General features: G+C 37.9%; 1 protein-coding gene across 2 annotated transcripts in view; it reads left to right on the top strand.

Annotated features, from left to right (window-relative positions):
• The first annotated feature begins 837 nt into the window (after positions 1-837).
• Positions 838-20,763, top strand: part of BRMS1L (BRMS1 like transcriptional repressor) — a 39,779-nt gene continuing 19,853 nt past the window's right edge. Inside the window, exons 1-5 of one of the 2 annotated variants that reach the window (XM_007462597.1) lie at positions 885-1,102; positions 6,827-6,941; positions 7,532-7,622; positions 11,408-11,535; positions 13,323-13,402. In XM_007462597.1, coding sequence (XP_007462659.1) covers positions 7,534-7,622; positions 11,408-11,535; positions 13,323-13,402 — 297 coding nt within the window. In that variant the 5' untranslated portion in view covers positions 885-1,102; positions 6,827-6,941; positions 7,532-7,533. Of the gene's footprint in view, positions 1,103-6,826; positions 6,942-7,531; positions 7,623-11,407; positions 11,536-13,322; positions 13,403-20,763 lie in introns of both variants that reach the window. The other variant, XM_007462596.1, reaches the window with a different exon arrangement.

The raw sequence follows: 20,763 nt of genomic DNA, 5'->3' as shown, positions 1-20,763 counted from the left end.
CAATATAACTCATTTAAAGAACTTACCAGGGTACCTGATATAGAGCAAAAGTGGTCAATTAGTATGTTATTATGATTATATTTAATGAGTTTTCCTTGTCTATCATCCCTACCATTGATAAAATATAACATTTCATTAAGTCAAATATGTATATTTCTTTGAAAACTGAAGTTAAGATAGGTAGCATTTTCAGGCTGCAAATGGTAAAAAATAATGCAAAACATACTAGAGAAAAGTGCCAAGATAAAACTTCTTTTCCTTCCATATTATGGATTGCAAAAGTTTCAAGAACAATTTAAAGACCTTTGTGCAACATAGAAAGTGCAAGTTGCCTGCAGAAATTAATTAAATAATAGTTTATTAGTAGTAAATAAAAGTGCTTAGGTAAAGAGACATTTCTCCAGTTCCCGTATCCTCAAAGAGGAGGAAAAAACCTCAGGCAAAAGACCTTTTCGTCTGACAGAAACATCTTGGATGGCCTGGGAGCTCAATCACTTGGCGGGAAAAGAATAAATACAGACCAAATTCTCACAATCTGTTTCTGTTTAGTTTATAAACTGTGATCGACTCTGGCAGCTTTCGTGCCTTGTGGGACTTGAAGTCCAGAGGGGAGAAGTGATCGGGACTGTTGAAGCTTGGAAGCTGGCGGCCCCTGCAGGTCTGAGCAGTAAGGACTACAACTCCCGACACATACCGCGAGGCCGCGCCGTAATTACCGGCAACCAACCGGACCCGAGCAGGACAAGCTCCAGGCTCGGAGGACTGCCTCCACCAATGGCAGAGCTCCCAGCGCAAAGCCTGTGGGTTAGGTTGTGAGGCTCCGGCGGGGGCGGGGAGGAGCCGAGGGGGTTCAGAAAAAGCTCGGCCGCTGGGTGGGTCGGGGCGTTCGGCGCGCCCTTCTCTGAAGCGGCGGTGGCCGGGCTGGGCGCCGCGAGTGGGAAGCGACGGCGCGGCTGGAAAATGCCAGTCCATTCCCGAGGGGATAAGAAGGAGACGAACCATCACGATGAGATGGAGGTGGACTACGCCGAAAACGAGGGGAGCAGCTCCGAGGACGAGGACACCGAGAGCTCGTCGGTCTCCGAGGATGGAGATAGCTCAGGTACGCGACCCAGCGGGCTGGGACCCCGAGTCCTTGCGCCAGGCTAGCGACAGGCCGCTCTCCGCACGCCGGGCAGCTGCGTCCTGCTGGGAGAACGGGGAGGGGAGAGAGGGAAGGGGCGGAGACTGGCTCCCAGCTCTCCGTGGCACCCGGACTGTTCGCTGGGTGCTGCCCTGCTCCTGGCGGGTCCCGGTTGGCGGGGCGGGGCAGGGCCCGGGCCTGGACTCGCCCAGCTCCCGTACGCTGCGCGGTCCTGCTCGCGGTCCGCCCCGCCCTTGGGACCTCTGGGTAGTGCCCGGGGCTATCCGGAGGGAGGAATGTGCTGCATCTTGTCTGGGAGACCCTGCAAATGCCTCCTCTCCTCAGACCACCGACTTCTTATTTTGCACCTTTGCAACCCTTACTTGTCAACGTGGGTGGGTTGTCGGAGCCGAGGGTAGATTTGTATTGGCTCTTGGCTGGCTTAGAATTTTTTAATCTCAGCTTCCAAGTCAGCGTGTCAGCACTTGATATTAGTGCTCTTTCGAGGGGCTGACGTGGGAGCTGGACCGTTTAGAGCATCTCTCTGCACTTGTCAAGACTAAGAAGAGCCTGACATCAGTGGTGATTGGGGATCTTCATATGCTTATAAATTGGCTGATTTTTGGCAACTTTGAAATTCTCCAAATCTTTTCTTTCCTGCAATCTTTTCTAACTTTGGGCTATTTTAGTTTTGTTTTTTGTTTTTTCGGAGGGGAGGTGGGGTGGGGTAGAGGAGGGCAGGTTAACACCACAAGTGAATTTTTGCAAACTTTTTGTAATGGTTATTTTAAAAAAAATGGAATTTGTGATTACCTGGATTCTTTTCCTTCTCTCCATATGATGAAGATGAGACTTATTTCTTTGTCTTGTCCTGATTTTGGCCATGTGAAGCAAGGATTGGTGACAGGTTGCTGACAGTCTGTCAGCACCCTGACACCCTCTTTTCAGGTTTCCCTTTCAAAGGAAACCTCCATGGAAGTATGTAATTTCAGTCATTAAATCAACCACCCCAAAATAAGTATTTCTGAGTGACTTCCTGCAGTGCAGTACTGGGTTCTACTCATTGTGAGCTATAAATAGTTATAATCTGACTGCAATTAAAGAGCTGTCATAGATCACCACTTGATTAAATTGCCAAACAAATGCTTAGCTATAAACAATACTGTAGGAATTGAGGCAGAGGAAATCTTTTCAGTATAGGGTGGTCAGCAAAGGCTAGATGAAGAAGGTGAGGTTACCTAAATTACCTCGAAGAATGGGTGGAACTTGGATTGGAGTTGGTAATGTTCAGGTGTTTCTGTAGAACAGTGGTCCCCAACCTTTTTGGAACCAGGGACTGGTTTCGTGGAAGATAATTTTTTTTTTTTTTTTTCCTATATCCTCTTCTGGTCTTTTATAGCGTTGTGGTTTGCTTGTTTCCAATCCATCTTGGGTTTAGTTTTTTTTTTTTTTTTGTGGCACGCGGGCCTCTCACCGCTGCGGCCTCTCCTGCCGCGGAGCACAGGCTCCGGACGCGCAGGCCCAGCGGCCACGGCCCACGGGCCCAGCCGCTCCGCGGCATGCGGGATCCTCCCGGACCGGGGCACAAACCCGCGTCCCCCGCATCGGCAGGCGGACTCGCAACCACTGCGCCACCAGGGAAGCCCCGTGGAAGATAATTTTTCCACGGACTGGGGAGGGGGGGATGGTTTAGGGATGATTCAAGCCCATTACATTTATTGTGCACTTTATTTCTATTATTATTACATTGTAATATATAATGAAATAATTATACAACTCACCATAATGCAGAATCAGTGGGAGCCCTGAGCTTGTTTTCCTGCAACTATATAGTCCCATCTGGGAGTGATGGGAGACAGTGACACCTGTAGTGTGTTGCTTATGTCCAGTCTACTCCGTGATCTCGTTTTGGCTGCTATCACTGCAGAAAACCCTGCTTCATGAAGATAAGAGTTGGAAATGGAAGCAGGCTTTTCAGTGCTTTTGTGACAGTTTCAGGATATTCCGCCTTGACTTTAATCCAGAACGTATGGAGATTTGAAGTTGTCTCAAACATACTTTTAATGCCACCGTCATTTGTGATCTCAAGCAGTTGATCCTCTTCTACCATTGACAAAGTCGATTTCACCTGGCTTATTCACAAATGGGTCGCGGATCCATTTCTTCCCAGGTTTGGGGCCTTTTGTGGTTGGGAAGTAATGTTCAACTCTTTAGAAAGCTGAGATAGGTGATCGTGCACCAGCTGGGAGAAAGAAGGCCCTGGTTCAGTCTCTTTCAAAATCTCTGCCAATGTTTGAAACATGTCAGAAATCCCATTGTTCACTCGTCGCCCCCATAATTCCAGTTTGGCTCTGAATGCAGCCACTTTATCTGCCGACTTGACCACAGTTGTCGTTCTCCCCTGACGTGACAGGTTGAGTTCGTTGAGCAGGTTGAATGTGTCACACAAGTAAGTTTTGTGACACATTCTGTGTCACTGAAATGTGCTGCCATTGGTGAATATTTTCCTAAAAGAAATCTCTGGAGAGGCTCTCATAACTCAAAAACTCTGGCCAGTGATCTACCTTTAGAAAGCCATCTCACTTCTGTGTATAAGAGAAGATGTGTGTCCATCTCCTCACAGAGCTGTGTGAACAGACATGAGTTAAGGACATGTACTTTAATGTGGTTGATAATTTTAATCATATCCTGAAAAATGTTAAGTTCAGGTGACATTTTTTGGCTAGCCAGCATTTCTCTATGGATGACACAGTGCGTAGACTCACATTCAAAAGCAACCTCTTTGACCTGAGTAGTGAAACCAGAAAGCCGTCCAGTCATGGCAGCCGCTCCATCTATGCATATACTGACACAAAATGACCAATTCAGTTTTCCTGTTATCATTCAAAGACTTGAATAGTTCTGCAGCTGTGGTGTTGGTTGGCAACAAAAGTGCACATAACATATCCTCATGCACATCCTCCTGAAAAATATATCGCACCAAAACAAGCATTGTTGCCTTGTTGTTAATATTGGTAGATTCATCAACCTGGATTGTGTACCACGGTGACTCATTAATCTTCTCTAACAATTGTGCCTTGATATCCTGTGCTGTTTCATCAATTCATCTAGTTACCGTGCTAGCCGGAAGAGGAACACGTGCCACCTTTTGAACTGCATTCTCTCCTAAAAGTTCACGACAAACGTCCTTAGCAGCAGGCAGGATCAACTCTTCACCAATAGTAAAAGGCCTCTTAGTTTTAGCAATACGTTTAGCCACTAAGAATGATGCTCTCAGTGCAGGCACATTAGGTGAAGTGGTGGCCTTCAGTAATTGCTTCTGTTCTTCGTGTTCACGTTATTTTCTTTTGAAAAGCTCCAAAGCCTTGTCTTTTAATGCAGGGCGCTTGGTCTCCTTGTGGTGAAGCAGTTTGGAAGGTTTCATGGCTCCGTTGGATAGCCGGTCGCCGCATGTTATACAAAGTGGGCTTGGAAAATGTAAATCACCTGTTGCAACGAACCTGTAATTTAAGTTGGACTCTTGGTATTTTCTTTTAAACCCAGCTTTCTTTTTGTTGGTAGTCTTAGAGTCTTCTGCTGTCTCATCATTGGGTCTTTCCCCATTTTCAAAGAAGCTCTTCAGCGATATTTGTTTTTTACTCATTTTGGCTAGGGTTAGCTTGTGGGCTTACCAAAACTGTGACTGAGACAAGTGCACAGTGCGGGAAAGAGGCACGGACGGAAGTGTTAAATAAAATAATGGGTGGGCCATGCGCGGACTAAAATAAATGTTGGATTCTGACTTAAAGCCTGCCACAAGATGCAGCTGTACAATTGAAGTACATCAACTCACTTGCCTCCATAAAGCCTGCCATCAGATGCAGCTTAATTGTCACTTGCCACTCACTGATAGGGTTTTTTAAAAAATAATTTAAAATTTTACTTATTTTTTGGCTGTGTTGGGTCTTCGTTGCTGCACGCAGGCTTTCTCTAGTTGCGGCAAGTGGGGTCTATTCTTTATTGCAGTGCACGGGCTTCTCATTGCAGTGGCTTCTCTTGTTGCTGAGCACGGGCTCCAGGCGTGTGGGCTTCAATAGTTGCAGCACTTGGGCTCAGTAGTTGTGGCATGTGGGACCTAGAGCATGCGGGCTTCAGTAGTTGTGGTGTGTGGGCTCAGTAGCTGTGGTGTGCAGGCTCATTAGTTGTGGTACATGGGCTTAGTTGCTCTGCAGCATGTGGGATCTTCCTGGACCAGGGATAGAACCCATGTCCCCTGCATTGGCAGGTGGGTTCTTAACCACTGTGCCACCAGGGAAGTCCCACTGACAGGGTTTTGATATGAGTCTGCAAGCAATTGATTTATTATGGTCTCTGTGCAAACTTATCTGCTAATGATAATCTGTATTTGCACCCGCTCCCCAGTGCTAGCATCACTGCCTCAGCTCCACCTCAGATCATCAGGCATCAGATTCTCATAAGGAGTGGGCAACCTAGATCCCTTGCATGTGCAGTTCACAGTAGGGTTTGTGGTCCTATGAGAATCTAATGCCGCTGCTGATCTGACAGGAGGTGGTAATGCGAGCGATGGGGAGCAGCTATAAATACAGATGAAGTTCTGCTTGCTCGCCTGCTGCTCACCTCCTGCTGTGGGGACCGGTTCCTAATGTGGTACCAGTCCATGGCCCGGGGGTTGGGGACCCCTGCTATAGAAGGAGGAATATAAGAAAAAGTGCAAAGGCCAGATCTTCAGGCTTATTCAAAAAAGTGAGAAAACCAGTTTGGTTGGGAGAAGGATTTGAGCTAGAAAAGGAAAAGATATAGATGTGAAAGATTTCAAAAAAAGCAGAAAGTGGGATTGATGACTGCAAGTTTAAGAGTCAAGGTAAGAAGAAAAACCCAGATACAAGGAGAATGGTGGTAGCATGAACAGAAATAGTAAAGTAAAAGATTTGAGGTGAAGGTGGAATATAGAGTATTACAGACATGTTGTTTTTGAGGTCCTGTTGGTATATGTAAGTCAGAGTGCCCAACTGACAGGTGGAAATGTGGCGTTGGGACCTGCCTGGTATGGGAAGCATGATTTGGAAGTCGTCTTCCTAGTCATGAAAATAGGTGAGATTTCAAAAGTGAGGAATACAGAGAAAGAACGTCTATACTATATGTGAATACATTTCCTAGATCTGTAAAACATTTTATCTTCAAGTGTTCTTTGTTTTTTTTTGTAATTTTAATTTTTATGGGAGCTAGGATCTTGCAATATGATGTCTGTTTACTAAAATTCTGCCTCTCTAATTTTTATGTTCACCCTTGTGATTTTTCACTGTTTTTATTCTACCCCAGAAAATAATAAACAACTTAATTTGTGAAAATGTAATAATAATTTGAACTACAAGTCAGTTTTTTTAAGTGCAAAGAAATTATTTAAATAAATTTTGCAGTTTTGCATGTTGTGAAAGCATTTCTTTTCGACCACATGTCTTGCATGTTAAACTTCCACAGTTTTATTCTTCTCCAGCCTTGGTACTGGGCCGGTCCTAAGGCTACAGAAAAACTATCCAGAGATATTGGGGAGTGAGTCATCTTGAGGGACCACGTTTTAAATAGCCAAGGAATAAGCTATTAGGAACCAGAAGTAATTTTAATCTGTTTCAGAAAAGTTTAAAAAAAATTGTATACTTCCTCACTATTCGAAGATAACTGAACTTAAATAACTCTTTCTCATAGTTTGACCTTTATTTGATGATGATCAATACGCACATCATTTTGAGCTTTAGTTATTCTGATATTGTCAACTGTACGTGATGTAAAAATAGAAGATATGAAATATAGGACAGAGCTGGTAACTAACAGTTGCTTTCCTTGAAAAGTTTGCTTGTTTTCTCCTCATTTTCCTCTTTTGCACTGACTGACAGTAATTTGGGGAGAGGGATCAATGGGAATATGAGAGTAGGAGACCAAGATATTCTGTGGTAAACATAATGAGATTAGTCTTCTTTTTTATTTGAATGGCAAGTCATCTTTGTGAGCAGTGCTGAAAGAAGAATTCCATAAGTGTTTTTGAGCAATATTAACCTTAAAGGACATAATCATCTTGGTGCTTAAGTTCTCGTGATTTGGTGGAAAACAGACCAAAAGTGGGTTAATTACTTCATAGTCACAGTTTAATGTCGGCCCTTTAAAATGATTTAAAAATGAATAAAAATAAGAAGGTCTAGAGACTGTTATAGTTTTAATTCATCTGTATTTTAGGTTAAAATCTATAGTGGAAATTATTTTTGGTAAATATGTATTTTAAGGCTGAATGTAGACCTTGCATATCTAACTTCATATTTCAGTTTTTTTCTTTTTTTTTTACCATTTGAATTAACATTCAGATATATTTGGAACATAAAATTAATTTTATCTTTGATATTTGTCTTTTACTAACAGAAATGGATGATGAAGACTGTGAAAGAAGAAGAATGGAATGTTTAGATGAAATGTCCAATCTTGAAAAACAGTTTACCGATCTCAAGGATCAGTAAGTAGTGACTTCAGAAGGTCATTGTCACCGAATCTTAACCTTGTCACGTGTACAGTAGCATGAGAGAAATTATATTCACTCTAAACTATTTTCCTTTTCGTATTTTATGGGACCGACTGATCTGAAAAAGGCTTCGACTATTGTTTGCCTGCTGAAGACCTCATTAACTAATCAAGGGTTTTGAGGCTGTTTTCTGGGGGGATATAATAAGATTTTTATGTGGGGTTGGTAAAGAAAATGTTTTCCTGGGTTGTTGCACCCTTGATTCTAATCTGCTTCATTTATTCCTTTGTTAAATAATTGGATAATGATAGCATTTTAAAATTGTGAGAATAAGAGAGATATTTCCCAAAGATGGCATAGTGATTTTTGCTTATATCTTAACATTGGGTAATATATACATTATGTGTTTTCACATGCATTATTTAGTTTGCTTCTCTGTAAGGTTGGGAGATAGATAGTCTTATCTCTAATTTACCCGTGAGAAGATTGATGCTCAGAGAGGTTAAGTGATTTGTTCATAGTTCTTCAGAAAGTGATAAATTAAGCCAGGCGTTCTGCCTCCTAGTGCAGAAAGTGCTATGGTGTCCCTTCCACTAAGGCACATTACTTTGGAGGAACTGTAGTGGAATAGAAAGAGCATAGGCTCTGAATCCAGGCTTCTTGGACAGATTTCAAAGGTATAATAAGAGATTCTTTATTATCTACTGTAAAGATTGAATGAGCAGTATGTAAAATTCTCAGCCATTTGTCTGGCATGTAGTGCGTGTTTATTAGATACTATTTTTTCCCCCTGCTTATAATGCCAGAACTCTTACGTAAAGTTGGTAACGCAAGAATGGACCCCAGTGATCTGAGAGAACAGAATAGATGCAGATGCAGATTAAAAAAAATCTTAAAGGTGAGCTTTCAGTTTGGAACTTGCTGGCAAGGTTATGGGGCAAGCTACATTTTAGAAATTGTAAATGAAAGAGAGAAAGACACCTTAACTTATTCAGAAGCTGGCTCTTCAGTTTATGAATCCTTCATGATTTTGCTGCTTATTCCTTTTCTCCTACTTCTTCCCTGGAGAGGCCCAAAGAAGAGATGAAAGCCCATTTAATATCTGAAATTGCCAGACTAAAATAAGACAGATTTGGTTACCATATGAATCCTGCTGGATTTATGCCATTTCTGGTCTTAACTTTCATTGGTATTAGAGATGAATATATAGATAATGTTCCATGCTAGTGCAACAAATTAATATAAGCAATCCAAAATAATCCAAAGTTTAAAATTGTGGCTTTAAAAAACATGATATTTTCTTATTCTAAAGATTTGCATTATTAATTTGAAATTAAAAGTAGTTTGGATCCCCAGGAATCCATTATTTGGGCAACATGGAGAGTTCATTCAGTTCATTTGGGATCATTCTGGAAAAGAGGAAGCAAATTTGTATTTTTGTATTTTAGCACAAGTAATCCGTGAATGAATAATTCTTAAACAATTATTTAAGATATACCTATTGAGCTTCTAAAGTGCCTTTTATGGTTATCCAAGAAATGAAAATTGCTGTAAAGCTCTAGTATAATATATTACGTAGGAGAACTTTGCATCTAGTGAGTCATTTGGTCTAATCTTGTTCACCTTGGGGCAGGCAATTGTCTTGATTATTACTTTCTCATGGCTCACTATGACCACCAGCCAGTTCCCCTTACCAGCTTTATTCATTTCTGAAAGTGTTAAAAGTAGACCCATTACCACTATTTAATAGGATTCTTTCTCAAGGAATTGGAATCTAGAAATATGTTTTAGAAAAGAAAAATCTTGGCACCAGGTTTATAATTATTTTTTTGTCTTGCCCCATTGCTTTGTTTTTTATTTTTATTTTGTCATACTGTGTATCTCTGTAAGCTGTCTCAAATCCTCTTTGGCAGAGGTGGGAAATATAATAATAATAGTAATAAATATCCTGCTTTGCCTGTTCTGCTACTACAGGGCACAGTAACACTCCATTCCTAAGGCAGAAAATCCACTATTTGCAGTTTGTAAAGTGGTGGAAGGTGAGTTCTTCCACCTCCTTAAAAAGATAGAGGAACTTGTGCCATCCAAGTTTCCATTCATTTCAGTGTTCAACACCCAACAGACATTAATTGAGCTTCTATTCTGCGAATAGTATTGTGGTTGCTGCTGAGGGACTCATGATCCTTGCCTTTGATGAGTTTATACTTGGATTCCAAGGCTGTAGAAATTATACTGATTTTGAGGAGTCTATTCTTTTAAAAGTGAGCTAATTGAATAATGTTCATTCACATATCCTCTTCATTCAAGATGTTCACCTATTCAGGATACCTTATCAATATTTTGTATGAGTTTGATGTTTTTCAGGGACAGTCATCTTTTTTATCAGATTTTTAGCATTTTGCCTAAAGTTGTATTTATAACTTCAAAAACTATAAGTATCATGTTGTACTTTTCTGACTTTACACATTGTATGTTGCGTTTTAGAAAAATTTAACCCAGATGTGATAATGTATTATTTTGGCAGTTAATTCAGATAATTTTTCCCTTTTTGTTTAAAAAAAAGAATAGTTATTAACACTCAAATTTGCTTTATTCCTTTAGAATCATTGTATAAATCTCTATGCTAATTATAATGACCAATAGTAGACAATTATTATTAGCCTTAATTGCTTAATTGTATTGGTTTATATTTTCAAGAGGAAAGAGTGGAATTTTATATGAAAGCCAGGTATCATCATGTTTTCAGTAGCCAACTGCTATTTATACGAACACCTACAATTATAAGCAGTGGTTTCTTTTGGAAGTTACTAGATGCCATCCTTGTGATGTATATGACATATTCTTCACCTATGATGAAGTAATAAATGGCAAAAAAATTTTGCAAAATGATCTTAAATTGTTTGTCTGCTTTGAAATTTTAGGATGCCCTTGAAATGCCACAAAACCAGGGTTAGAAGTGCCTTTCATAAAGAATGGCAATTTAAACATTTTCCTGTTAAAAAAGAGTTAGTTCTGTCCTGCAGGATTATTGCTAAAAATAAACATTGAGTTGTCTCACATACTGTCTTTGATAATCAAGCTAAAGATATTGGGATGACAGCTGGTAAATTAGGAGTATTTGTATGTGGACTCATAAATAGAGCAACAGGGATTCCTTGCCCCACTTTTCACTTCCCCATCTATTGAGCAACTCATATTGTTATAGCTTCTTCATTTGCAGTCTAGAAGAGCTGAGTATATGCCAGATCACAAGTTCTCTAGCCATTGGTTTTACCTTCATCCCTCTACTTCCTCTTTGTTCTTTTAAAAATCAAGTAGTCTGAATATTGTAATACTGACTGCTTTTCAGGAAACTTGGAGAGGAGACAGGGAATTATTTATTTTTGACAGCTAGTAATGCCTGTATCTAAATTATTCAAAATGATTTTTTTTTTAATTCAGTGTTTATTTGACCTTTTCTCTTAGAATTGATTTATTCTGCAGTTAAAACAAAAACATCTAGAGTGACCAAAAGTGGTTATTTCAGTTGTGTTTTTTGTATTGTAAGTTAACTATTAAAGAGTGATATATCTAAAAAATAGAAAGACATTTCTTTGTGATTATGTGCATAAAGTCAAATAATGTAACTGCATTCTTCTCTTCACTTGAGAGCAAGGCAAAAATACATTTGGTAGGTTATTAGAATATGAATGATATTAAGAAGAGAATGTATAGAAATGGTAAATTGTTAGCCTTTGTTGGGCTTTTAAAATTAATATCTTAATTTTTGCTTTGTTAAGACTTTATAAAGAACGATTAAGTCAGGTGGATGCAAAACTACAAGAAGTCATAGCTGGAAAAGCACCAGAATATTTGGAACCACTGGCAACTTTACAAGAAAATATGCAAATTCGTACAAAGGTAGCAGGTAGGAAAGTGAAACATCTTTTCCATATAGTAGAATATGAACTCTTCAATAGACTTAAAAGGTGTTTATCAAGTGAGCGGTTGTTGTTAATGGAAGTACAACTGTATTTACGTTGACCAGAGTATTTCACTGTCAGTCAGCCCACAGTTATTTATTAAATGCCTCATGCTTTTCTCTGCTACTGTAGGGGCTTGAAAAAAGAAAAAAAGCCCTCCAATTGCTCACAGTGTTGTTGAGAGGGTACTTCCACATGTGAAACAATTAGAAACCATGATACTTTCATTAAGAGATACTGTTACTATCGCAGTTTAATTTCCTATTAAGGTTCAATTTAAGTCCTCAGTATTTTTCATCTGTAAGAGTGATAAGGATTTTTTATTTGTAAAAACATTTTTAAAATGTTTGATCAGGTTAGTAAAGAACAGAGAATTTGCCTTCAAACCTACAGTTTAGACATGAGTTTTTATTTTGATAAGTTTGATGACTCATTTGTGGCTGTGAATAAATGAAGATGTACTGTATTTGTGTGGTTAAATTTCAGTCTTCTGTTTGTAACTGGGATCTGGCCTCAGAATTGTGTCCTACCATGCATAACAAGGGATATATCTGTTTGAAGGTCACTTAATGATTTTTCATAGTCAAACAAAAAACTGAAATTTAATTAATGGAGATGCCGATTGTTTTCTTTTTGAGGGACACTAATTGATCCTCATGTACCTGTTATATAATACCTAAGGCATTGTTGATAATAGGTTCTCTTTGTACTAAATCCACCTTAAACCAAATTTTATTCTTGAGTGCTTAGTATTGAGTATGTAGATGATGTGATGCTTAATCTGCTGTCTTTGCATATTGGCTTAGCACACCCTTAAAAGTAAACATGTCCTTAATTTTCCTGGACATTCTAAAAGCACTAGGTGAGACTTAGTGGATGTTTAGGAAATATTACTTCAGTCAATTATTCACTTTTCTGTTAGGCAGCCTCCTTTACTTTTTGACTGTACAAAAAGTAGTGTGTGCGAATGTGTTGCTGATGGCATAGTTCCAGATATCTGTCCCTTGCCTTTTCTATACAAGAAACAGAATTACATTTCTAGGGGCAACTATGGCATGGAGTTAAGCATATACATCTAGACCTCTTTGTTTGCCATTTTTGTGATGGCATGTTTGCATGACCATGGTGCCTATTTTATGCTGTTGTCTTGGTACCTCTAAGTTAAACTCACTTGAGCATCCATTCTCTAGGTAAAGCCCTGTTAGGAGCACTCAAACCTCGTATCAGTTTATAAATTTTGTTAAATTAGTTTCTACATTTAATCCTCTTGGAAGCTTTGGACTCTGAAGATAAATAATAGTTAAAAACTAGTGGTTTTGATGGTTATGGTATCCAGTTGTTACTTTGAGTATATATGATTAAGAAACCAGAGCTTATTGACTCTGTTTCCCTTATGAATCCCAAGAGATTGTTTTTCATAGGTGAAGAGTTTTATTTTCATTTTAACCATTCTCTATCAAACATTTAGGAGTATTCTTTAGAAAAATGGGTAACAACTAAAAATTGCAGTGTAGTTTTTTTCTAGCACTTAAACTCTTATTAGTTTTCTAGTCTTCTTTGATATATATTTTAACTGAGCCTTTTATTTTTAGTTTTTAAAGGTAAAGTTAGACTCACTTGCCAATTTCTTCTTGATTCATCTTATAAAATAGTTAGGACAGAATTCCTGTAGGGAAGTGATATTGAAACTCCTTATTGCTAACATAATCAGAGTAATTGTGTTTGGTTGCAGGAATCTATAGAGAGCTCTGCTTAGAATCTGTAAAGAACAAATATGAATGTGAAATTCAAGCTTCTCGCCAGCATTGTGAGGTACTGTTATTTTGCTTAACTTTTAAGCTGATTTCAACTCTTCAAGTCTTATGAGTACAGCAGTTAAAATAGTAAATAAACTAAATGAAACAAAATTAAATAGTACTTTAGCTCAGCACTTGTACGATTTTTTTTTTTTTAATACAGTTGCACTGGAAGCTGTATTGGAAATAGGACACAAACAAGGGACCATAGAAAAGAACTAAGTGATATAATTTTAGAAGTTTTGCAACTGTTACCTTAAAAATACTTTAATGATTATGTCATCTGGCATCACTGAAAATAGTATAATTAGTATAATATTCAAGGCTCAAAAAATGTATATCCAGTAGTACAGTTAGAATGTTGGGCTATATTAACTTCTCAATCTCTAGATCTGTTTCCACATCTTAGGGCAAAATTCTCTATGGGGAAAAAATAAATTCTGTATGTTGTCTTTATTTTGAATAGTGTTTGAAAACATAGTGCTGATTTTGCAGATAACTTTTTATAAAACCTAGACAAGATCATAAATATACTAGTGAAAATAAGAGGACGCGTTCTATGATGATTCTTATCTTACTTTAATGTACCATATCTTTATAAATCATTAAAATACTAAGAATATATAGGTATAAAAATGATGGGGCTTGTTATTTCATTTTCTTGGTTATAATTGAGGTGAAACATCTTTTGGTGTGTCCTGGCTGCTTGGATTTTCTTTCCTAAGAAGTGCCTGTTCATATCTTTTGCCTTTACTTTGGGCTTTTAGTCTTTTCCTCATTGACTGTAGAAGTTCTTTATATATTCTGGATACATATGCATTGCTGGTTATTTGCTGGGTAAAATATTTTTACCCAGGCAATGGAATATCTTTTCACTTTTTCTGATGACCTTATGAACAAAATTTTACATTTTAATGTAGTTGAATTTATCATCTTTCCTTTATGATAGATGCTTTTTGTGTCTTCCCCACTTTGAGGTAAAATGATGTATTTTCTTTTAAAAGTTGAAATTTTGCTTTTTAACAGTTAGATTGCTAAACTGCCTTTAATTAATTTTTATGTGTGGTTAAAGTATGGCTCTAATTTTACTTTTTTGCGTATGGATAGGTAATTCTCGACACTATTTATTATATTCTTCATTGTTTTCCCACTAATCAGCAATCCCATCTCTTTTTTTTTTTTTTTTTTTTTTTTTGCGGTACGTGGGCCTCTCACTGTTGTGGCCTCTCCCGTTGCGGAGCACAGGCTCCGGACACGCAGGCTCAGCGGCCATGGCTCACGGGCCCAGCCTCTCCGCGGCATGTGGGATCTTCCCGGACCGGGGCACCAACCCGCGTCCCTTGCATTGGCAGGCAGACTCTCAACCACTGCGCCACCAGGGAAGCACCCCCCCCCATCTTTTTTATATCAGATATCCACATATGTGCTGGCTTGTTTTTAGCTTTTTTTCATTTGTTCCATTGGTCTGTTTGGCTCTTTCTGCACCAGTGTCACAGCATCATTTTTTACAGCTTTCCGTCTAGTAAGTCTTAGCAACTCAATACCCTAATAATTTTATCTTGCTCTTTTCCTTCTTACAGTTGTTATTGTTAATTTTTTTTTGTTTTTTGTTTTCTTTTGCGGTACGTGGGCCTCTCACTGTTGTGGCCTCTCCCGTTGCAGAGCACAGGCTCCGGATGTGCAGGCTCAGCGGCCATGGCTCACGGGCCTAGCCGCTCCGCAGCATGTGGCATCTTCCCGGACCAGGGCACGAACCCGTGTCCCCTGTATTGGCAGGCGGACTCTCAACCACTGTGCCACCAGGGAAGCCCTTTTTGGTTTTTTTTAGTAACAACTTTTAAAAAATTGCTTTTTGTTTTCTGCTGCTGCGTAGAAAAGTAATTTGTATATTGATATTATATCCAATCTTATATACCTCTCTTAATTCTAATAATTTAATTACAGATTCTTAGATTGTCCATGTAGATAATAATGTCATTTGTGAATAATAGCAACTTTTTTCTTCCTTTCTGATCTCTCTTTTTTTTTAAATTTTATTTATTTTTGGCTGTGTTGGGTCTATGTTGTTGCGCGTGGGCTTTCTCTAGTTGCGGCAAGTGGGGGCTACTCTTTGTTGCGGTGTGCGGGCTTCTCATTGTGGTGGCCTCTCTTGTGGAGCACGGGCTATAGGCACGCAGGCTTCAGTAGTTGCAGCACGGTGGGCTCAGTAGTTGCGTCGTGCGGGCTCTAGGGCGCACAGGCTGTGGTAGTTGTGGCTCTCGGGCTCTAGAGTGCAGGGTCAGTAGTTGTGGCACACAGGCTTAGTTGCTCTGGGTCTGGGATCTTCCCGGACCAGGGATCAAACCCATGTCTCCTGCAATGGCAGGTGGATTCTTAACCATTGCACCACCAGGGAAGTCCTCTGATCTCTTCTTATTTGTTTTACTTGTCTTAATGGCACTGATAGAACCTCTAGTACGTGTTGGAATAGAGGCAGTGAAAGCCGGTCATTACTGTGTTCTTGATTTTAAGGGAATGCTTCTAATGGTTTTACAATTAGTATGATACTTGCTGTTTGGTTTTAATAAATACTCTTTTTATCAAGTTAAGGAAATTTATTTCTTTTTTTCTAAGAATTTTCCCATAAATATTGTTTGAGTTTATTAAATACTTTGTCTGCATCTGTTGAATTAGTCATTTTTTTTGCACTTAAATTATTAATGTATTTTCTAATGTTAAGCTGTCCTTGGATTCCTGGAATGATTATTTTTCTTGTGTATTACAAGATTCAGTTTGCTGATATTTTGTTTAGAAGCTTCATTTCTATGTTAATAAGTGAGATTTAATTTTTAATTCTTATATTATCTTTGTTTGATTCCAAGATTCATAAAATAAGTTAGGAATATTCCATATTTTTCTCTTCTATAGAAGCATATATTTAACATTGCAATCTTCAGTTCCATGAGTGCTTAGTACATCTTGTCTTTATGATGCATTTTTGAAAACAATCTCATAGTAGGGTTGCAAGAAGGTACAAAAGAACTTTTTTGGTGAACATGAGAATGAGTTGGCAACATGATGCTCCATAACCCCTGAATACTGTAATGAATATTTCAAACAAATGAGGGATGTTCTCTTACATAACCACACTAAAATCATCAAAATCAGGAAATGTACATTGGTATTGTTACTACCATCTAATCTTCTGACTCCATTTAAATTTTAGCAGTTTTCACTATAGCAGTCTTTATAGCAAAGAGATGCAGTTCAGAATCACATGTTATCTTTGTCATTGCATTTAATTGTCTTGTCTTTTTAGTCTCCTTCAGTGTGGAACAATACCTCAGTCTTCCCTTGGTTTTTTAATGATCTTTACATTTTTGAAAATTTCAGGCCAGTTATATTATAGAATGTTCCTCAATTTTGAGTTGGTCTGCTGTTTCTTCATGATTAGAACCAGGTTTTGTGTCTTTGGTAGGAGTATCACAGCAATGATGCTGTGTTCTTCTCATTGAATTCTAACAGGCAGTGCACAATTTTGATATGTACCATGATAGGTTATGTACACTCTGATCACTTGGTTTAAGTGATGTCTTCTAGGTTTTTCTAAGTATACTTAACTTTTTCCTCATTGTGATTAGTAAGTATTTAGTGGAGAAGTACTTTGAAACTGCAAATATCTCATTCCTCATAACACTTTCAGTTTATTCATTTATTTATTTATTTAAGTATATGCATTGTTTCCTCACTCTTTTTTTTTGTCTGCTTCATCTTTCAGTTACTGAGGGAGGTAAGCAGAATTTCTCTCTGTGATGGTGGATTTGTTAATACCTCCTTGTATTTATTTCTTTTATTTTCTTTTTGATATTAGTTTTCTTTCATTTCCTAAGAAAATTCACATACTGTTCTTTTCAGTATAGTAAAGTCATTCATAATTTGAGATCTGGAGGCCAAAGGTGCTAATGATGAGATGCCTCACAATGCATGTCCACTGTCTCAGGTTCCTTTGGTCAAAAAGGATTGTACAGTCCCAGAGACACTATAATGCTCATGATTCCAGAGCACCCAGTTGAAACTTATCTCCCATGGAATTTCTTTCATCTTTTTCTTTGTTTTGTTTTATTTTTTTCCTTTTCCCCTCTGTCTTCCTTCCTCCCTTCCTTCTTTCCTTCCTTCTTCCCTTCCTTCCTTCCTTCCTTCCTTCCTTCCTCCCCCCAACCCTCTCTCTCTCTTTCTTTCTTTCTCTCTTTTTAAAATTAGCGTAAGAACACTTAACATGAGATCTACCTTCTTAACAAATTTTAATGTGTAATATAGTATTGTTAGCTCTAGGCACATTGTTGTACAACAGAACTCTAGAACTTAACCATCACAGATAACTGAAACTTTATACCCATTGAACAGCAACTCCCTGTTTCCCCTTCCCCATAGCCCCTGGCAACCACCATTCTACTCTCTGCTTCTATATGTTTGACTAGTTTATATATCTCATATAATTGGTATCATGCAATCTTTGTCCTTAAGTGACTGGCTTATTTCACCTAGCATAATGTCCTCAAGGTTCTTCCATGTTGTAGCATATGGCAGGGTTTCCTTCTTTTTTTTAAAGAATGAATAATACTTCATTGTGTGTATATATCACATTTTCTTTATCCATTCATCCTTCAGTGAACATTTAGGTTGTTTTTCACATTTTGGTTATTGTGAATAGCGCTGCAGTGAACACAGGAGTGCAAATATCTTTTCAAGACCCTGATTTCAGTTCTTTTAGGTATATACTCAGAAGTAGGATTGCTGGACCATATGGTAGTTCTATTTTTAGTGTTTTGGGGGAACCTCCATACTGTTTTTCACAGTGACCACACCATTTTACATTTCCATGAACTGTGCACAAAGGTTCCAATTTTTCTATATCCTCACCAACACTTATTATCTTCTGTGTTTTGAATATAGGCATCCTAACAGGTATTAAGTGATACCTCATTGTCATTTTGATTTGCATTTTCTTATGATTAGTAATGTTGAGCATCTTTTCTCGTACCTATCAGCCACTTGTATGTTTTTTTTGCAGAAATGTCTATTCAAATCCTTTGCCCATTTTTTAAATCGAGTTCCTTACATATTTTGGATATTAACTCCCTATTAGATACATGATTTGCAAATATTTTCTCCCATTCTGTTAGGTTGCTTTTTCACTCTAGTTGTTCCTTTGCTGTGCAGAAGCTTTTTTATTTTTTGATATAGTCCCACTTATCTTTTTGTTTTTGTTGTCTTGTTTGTGCTTTTGGTGTCATATCCAATAAATCATTGCCAAGACCAATGTCATAAAGCTTATCCTCCTTATTTTCTTCTATTGGTTTTACAGTTTCAGGTCCTACATTTAAATCTTTAATCCATTTTGAGTTGATTTTTGTGTATGGTGTAAGATAAGGGTCAAGTTTTATTCTTTTGCATGTGGCTTTCCAGTTTTCCCAACACCATTTGTTGAAGGTCTATCCTTTCCCCATTATGTAGTCTTGGTACCGTTATTGAAGTTCAGTTGACCATATATGCATAGGTTTATTTCAGGGTTCTTTATTCTGTTCCATTCGTCTAAATGTTTATGCCAGTACCATATTTTTAAAATGACAATAGCTTTGTAATATATTTTAAAATTAGGAAATGTGAGGCCTCCAGCTTTGTTCTTTCTCAAGATTGTTTTGGCTCTTTGGGGTCCTTTGTGTTTCCATGTGAATTTTAAGATTGTTTTTTCTATTTCTGTAAAATAAAAAGTCATTGGAATTTTGATAGAGGTTACATTGAATTTGTAAATTGCTTTGGGTAGTATGGACATTTTAACAATATTAAGTCTTAATAACAATATTATATCTTAATAACAATATTAAGTCTTAATAACAATATTAAGTCTTTCAATCCATGGACATGGGCTTTCCACTTATTTGTGTTTTCTTTAATTTCTTTCATCAACATTTTACGTTGTCAGTATACAAGTCTTTCACTTTAGTTTATTCCTAATTATTCTATTATTTTTGATACTCGTGTAAATGGGATTTTTAATTTTCCATATCTCTTTCATTCTATCAGTTTTTGCTTTATAAATATATATATATATAGAGAGAGAGAGAGGGGGGGGGAGAGAGAGAGTGTATTAGCAGACTCACATATTTTAGAATTTTGATTTTTTAATAAATAACATTTTATCCTTTTTTTTATACCCTTCTATCTTTGTAACAGTGATTTTTGCCTTAAAGTCTATTTTGTCTGATAGTTAAAACAGCTACCCTAGTTTTATTTGGCTTGGAATTTTCCTGATAAAAGGTTTTTTCATCCTTTTTTTTCCTCTCACTTTTTTTTTTTTTTTTTTTTTTTTGCGGTCCGCGGGCCTCTCACTGTTGTGGCCTCCGCTCTTGCGGAGCACAGGCTCCGGACGCGCAGGCCCAGTGGCCATGGCTCACGGGCCCAGCCACTCCACGGCATGTGGGATCTTCCCGGACTGGGGCATGAACCCATGTCCCCTGCATCGGCAGGCGGACTCCCAACCACTGCGCCATCAGGGAAGCCCCCCTCTCACTTTTTTCTGACCTTGTATTTTGGGTGTATTACTCATAAATAGCATAAGCCTTGATTTAAAATAAAATCTATTTTAACAATCTCTTTTAACTGATAAATTTAGTCCAATTATATTGATGGTGATTATTTTGATATTTAATTCCAACCTGTTTTGTGTTTTCAGTTTGTTCTGCTTTATCCTTTTTTTATTCTTTCCTGACCTTTTTTGGGAGGTATGTGTGATTTATTGAGTTTTAAAATTACATCATAAAGTTATACCCTCTATTTCTATTTTAATGATTACCTCCATACCTTCCATTTCTATATTTTAATGATTACCTTAAATTTTTAGCATGCATACCTACATTAGTAGAATCTAAATATTAATTAATAACTCTGTCCTCCTCCTTAGAACTCCTATAAAGGACCTTAGAACTCTAACTCCAGTTACTCCCTCTCAAATTACAAGGTATAGTTGTTTATTATTTTAGTTCCATCTTGTTTTTCATACTTTAGATGAGACGTTATTTTGATCTCGTAAGTTTAGTTCTAAAATTTTAGGTTTATCCACATTTTACTAGTTTCTTGTTCACTGTTTTTGAGTTGCAACCCTTCCTTGCATGTCTGTTTTCTGCTTCTTGAAGAACATCCTAGGCATTCCTTCACTGAGAGTCTGTTAGTGGTAAGCTCAGTTTTTATTTGTTCAAAAATAGCTTGATTTGTAAAAATTATGAAAGGACAGTTTAGGGGGTTATAACATTCCAGGATGACAGTTATTTCCTGTTAATGTTTTTAGGATCTTACTTTCCATAGTCTGTGCTAGAAGGCTACAGTCATTTGTAGATAACT

Source organism: Lipotes vexillifer, unplaced genomic scaffold (assembly GCF_000442215.2).
Source record: "Lipotes vexillifer unplaced genomic scaffold, Lipotes_vexillifer_v1.1 scaffold1112, whole genome shotgun sequence".
Lineage (NCBI taxonomy): Eukaryota > Metazoa > Chordata > Mammalia > Artiodactyla > Lipotidae > Lipotes > Lipotes vexillifer.
This window is presented reverse-complemented; position numbering and strand designations above follow the sequence as displayed.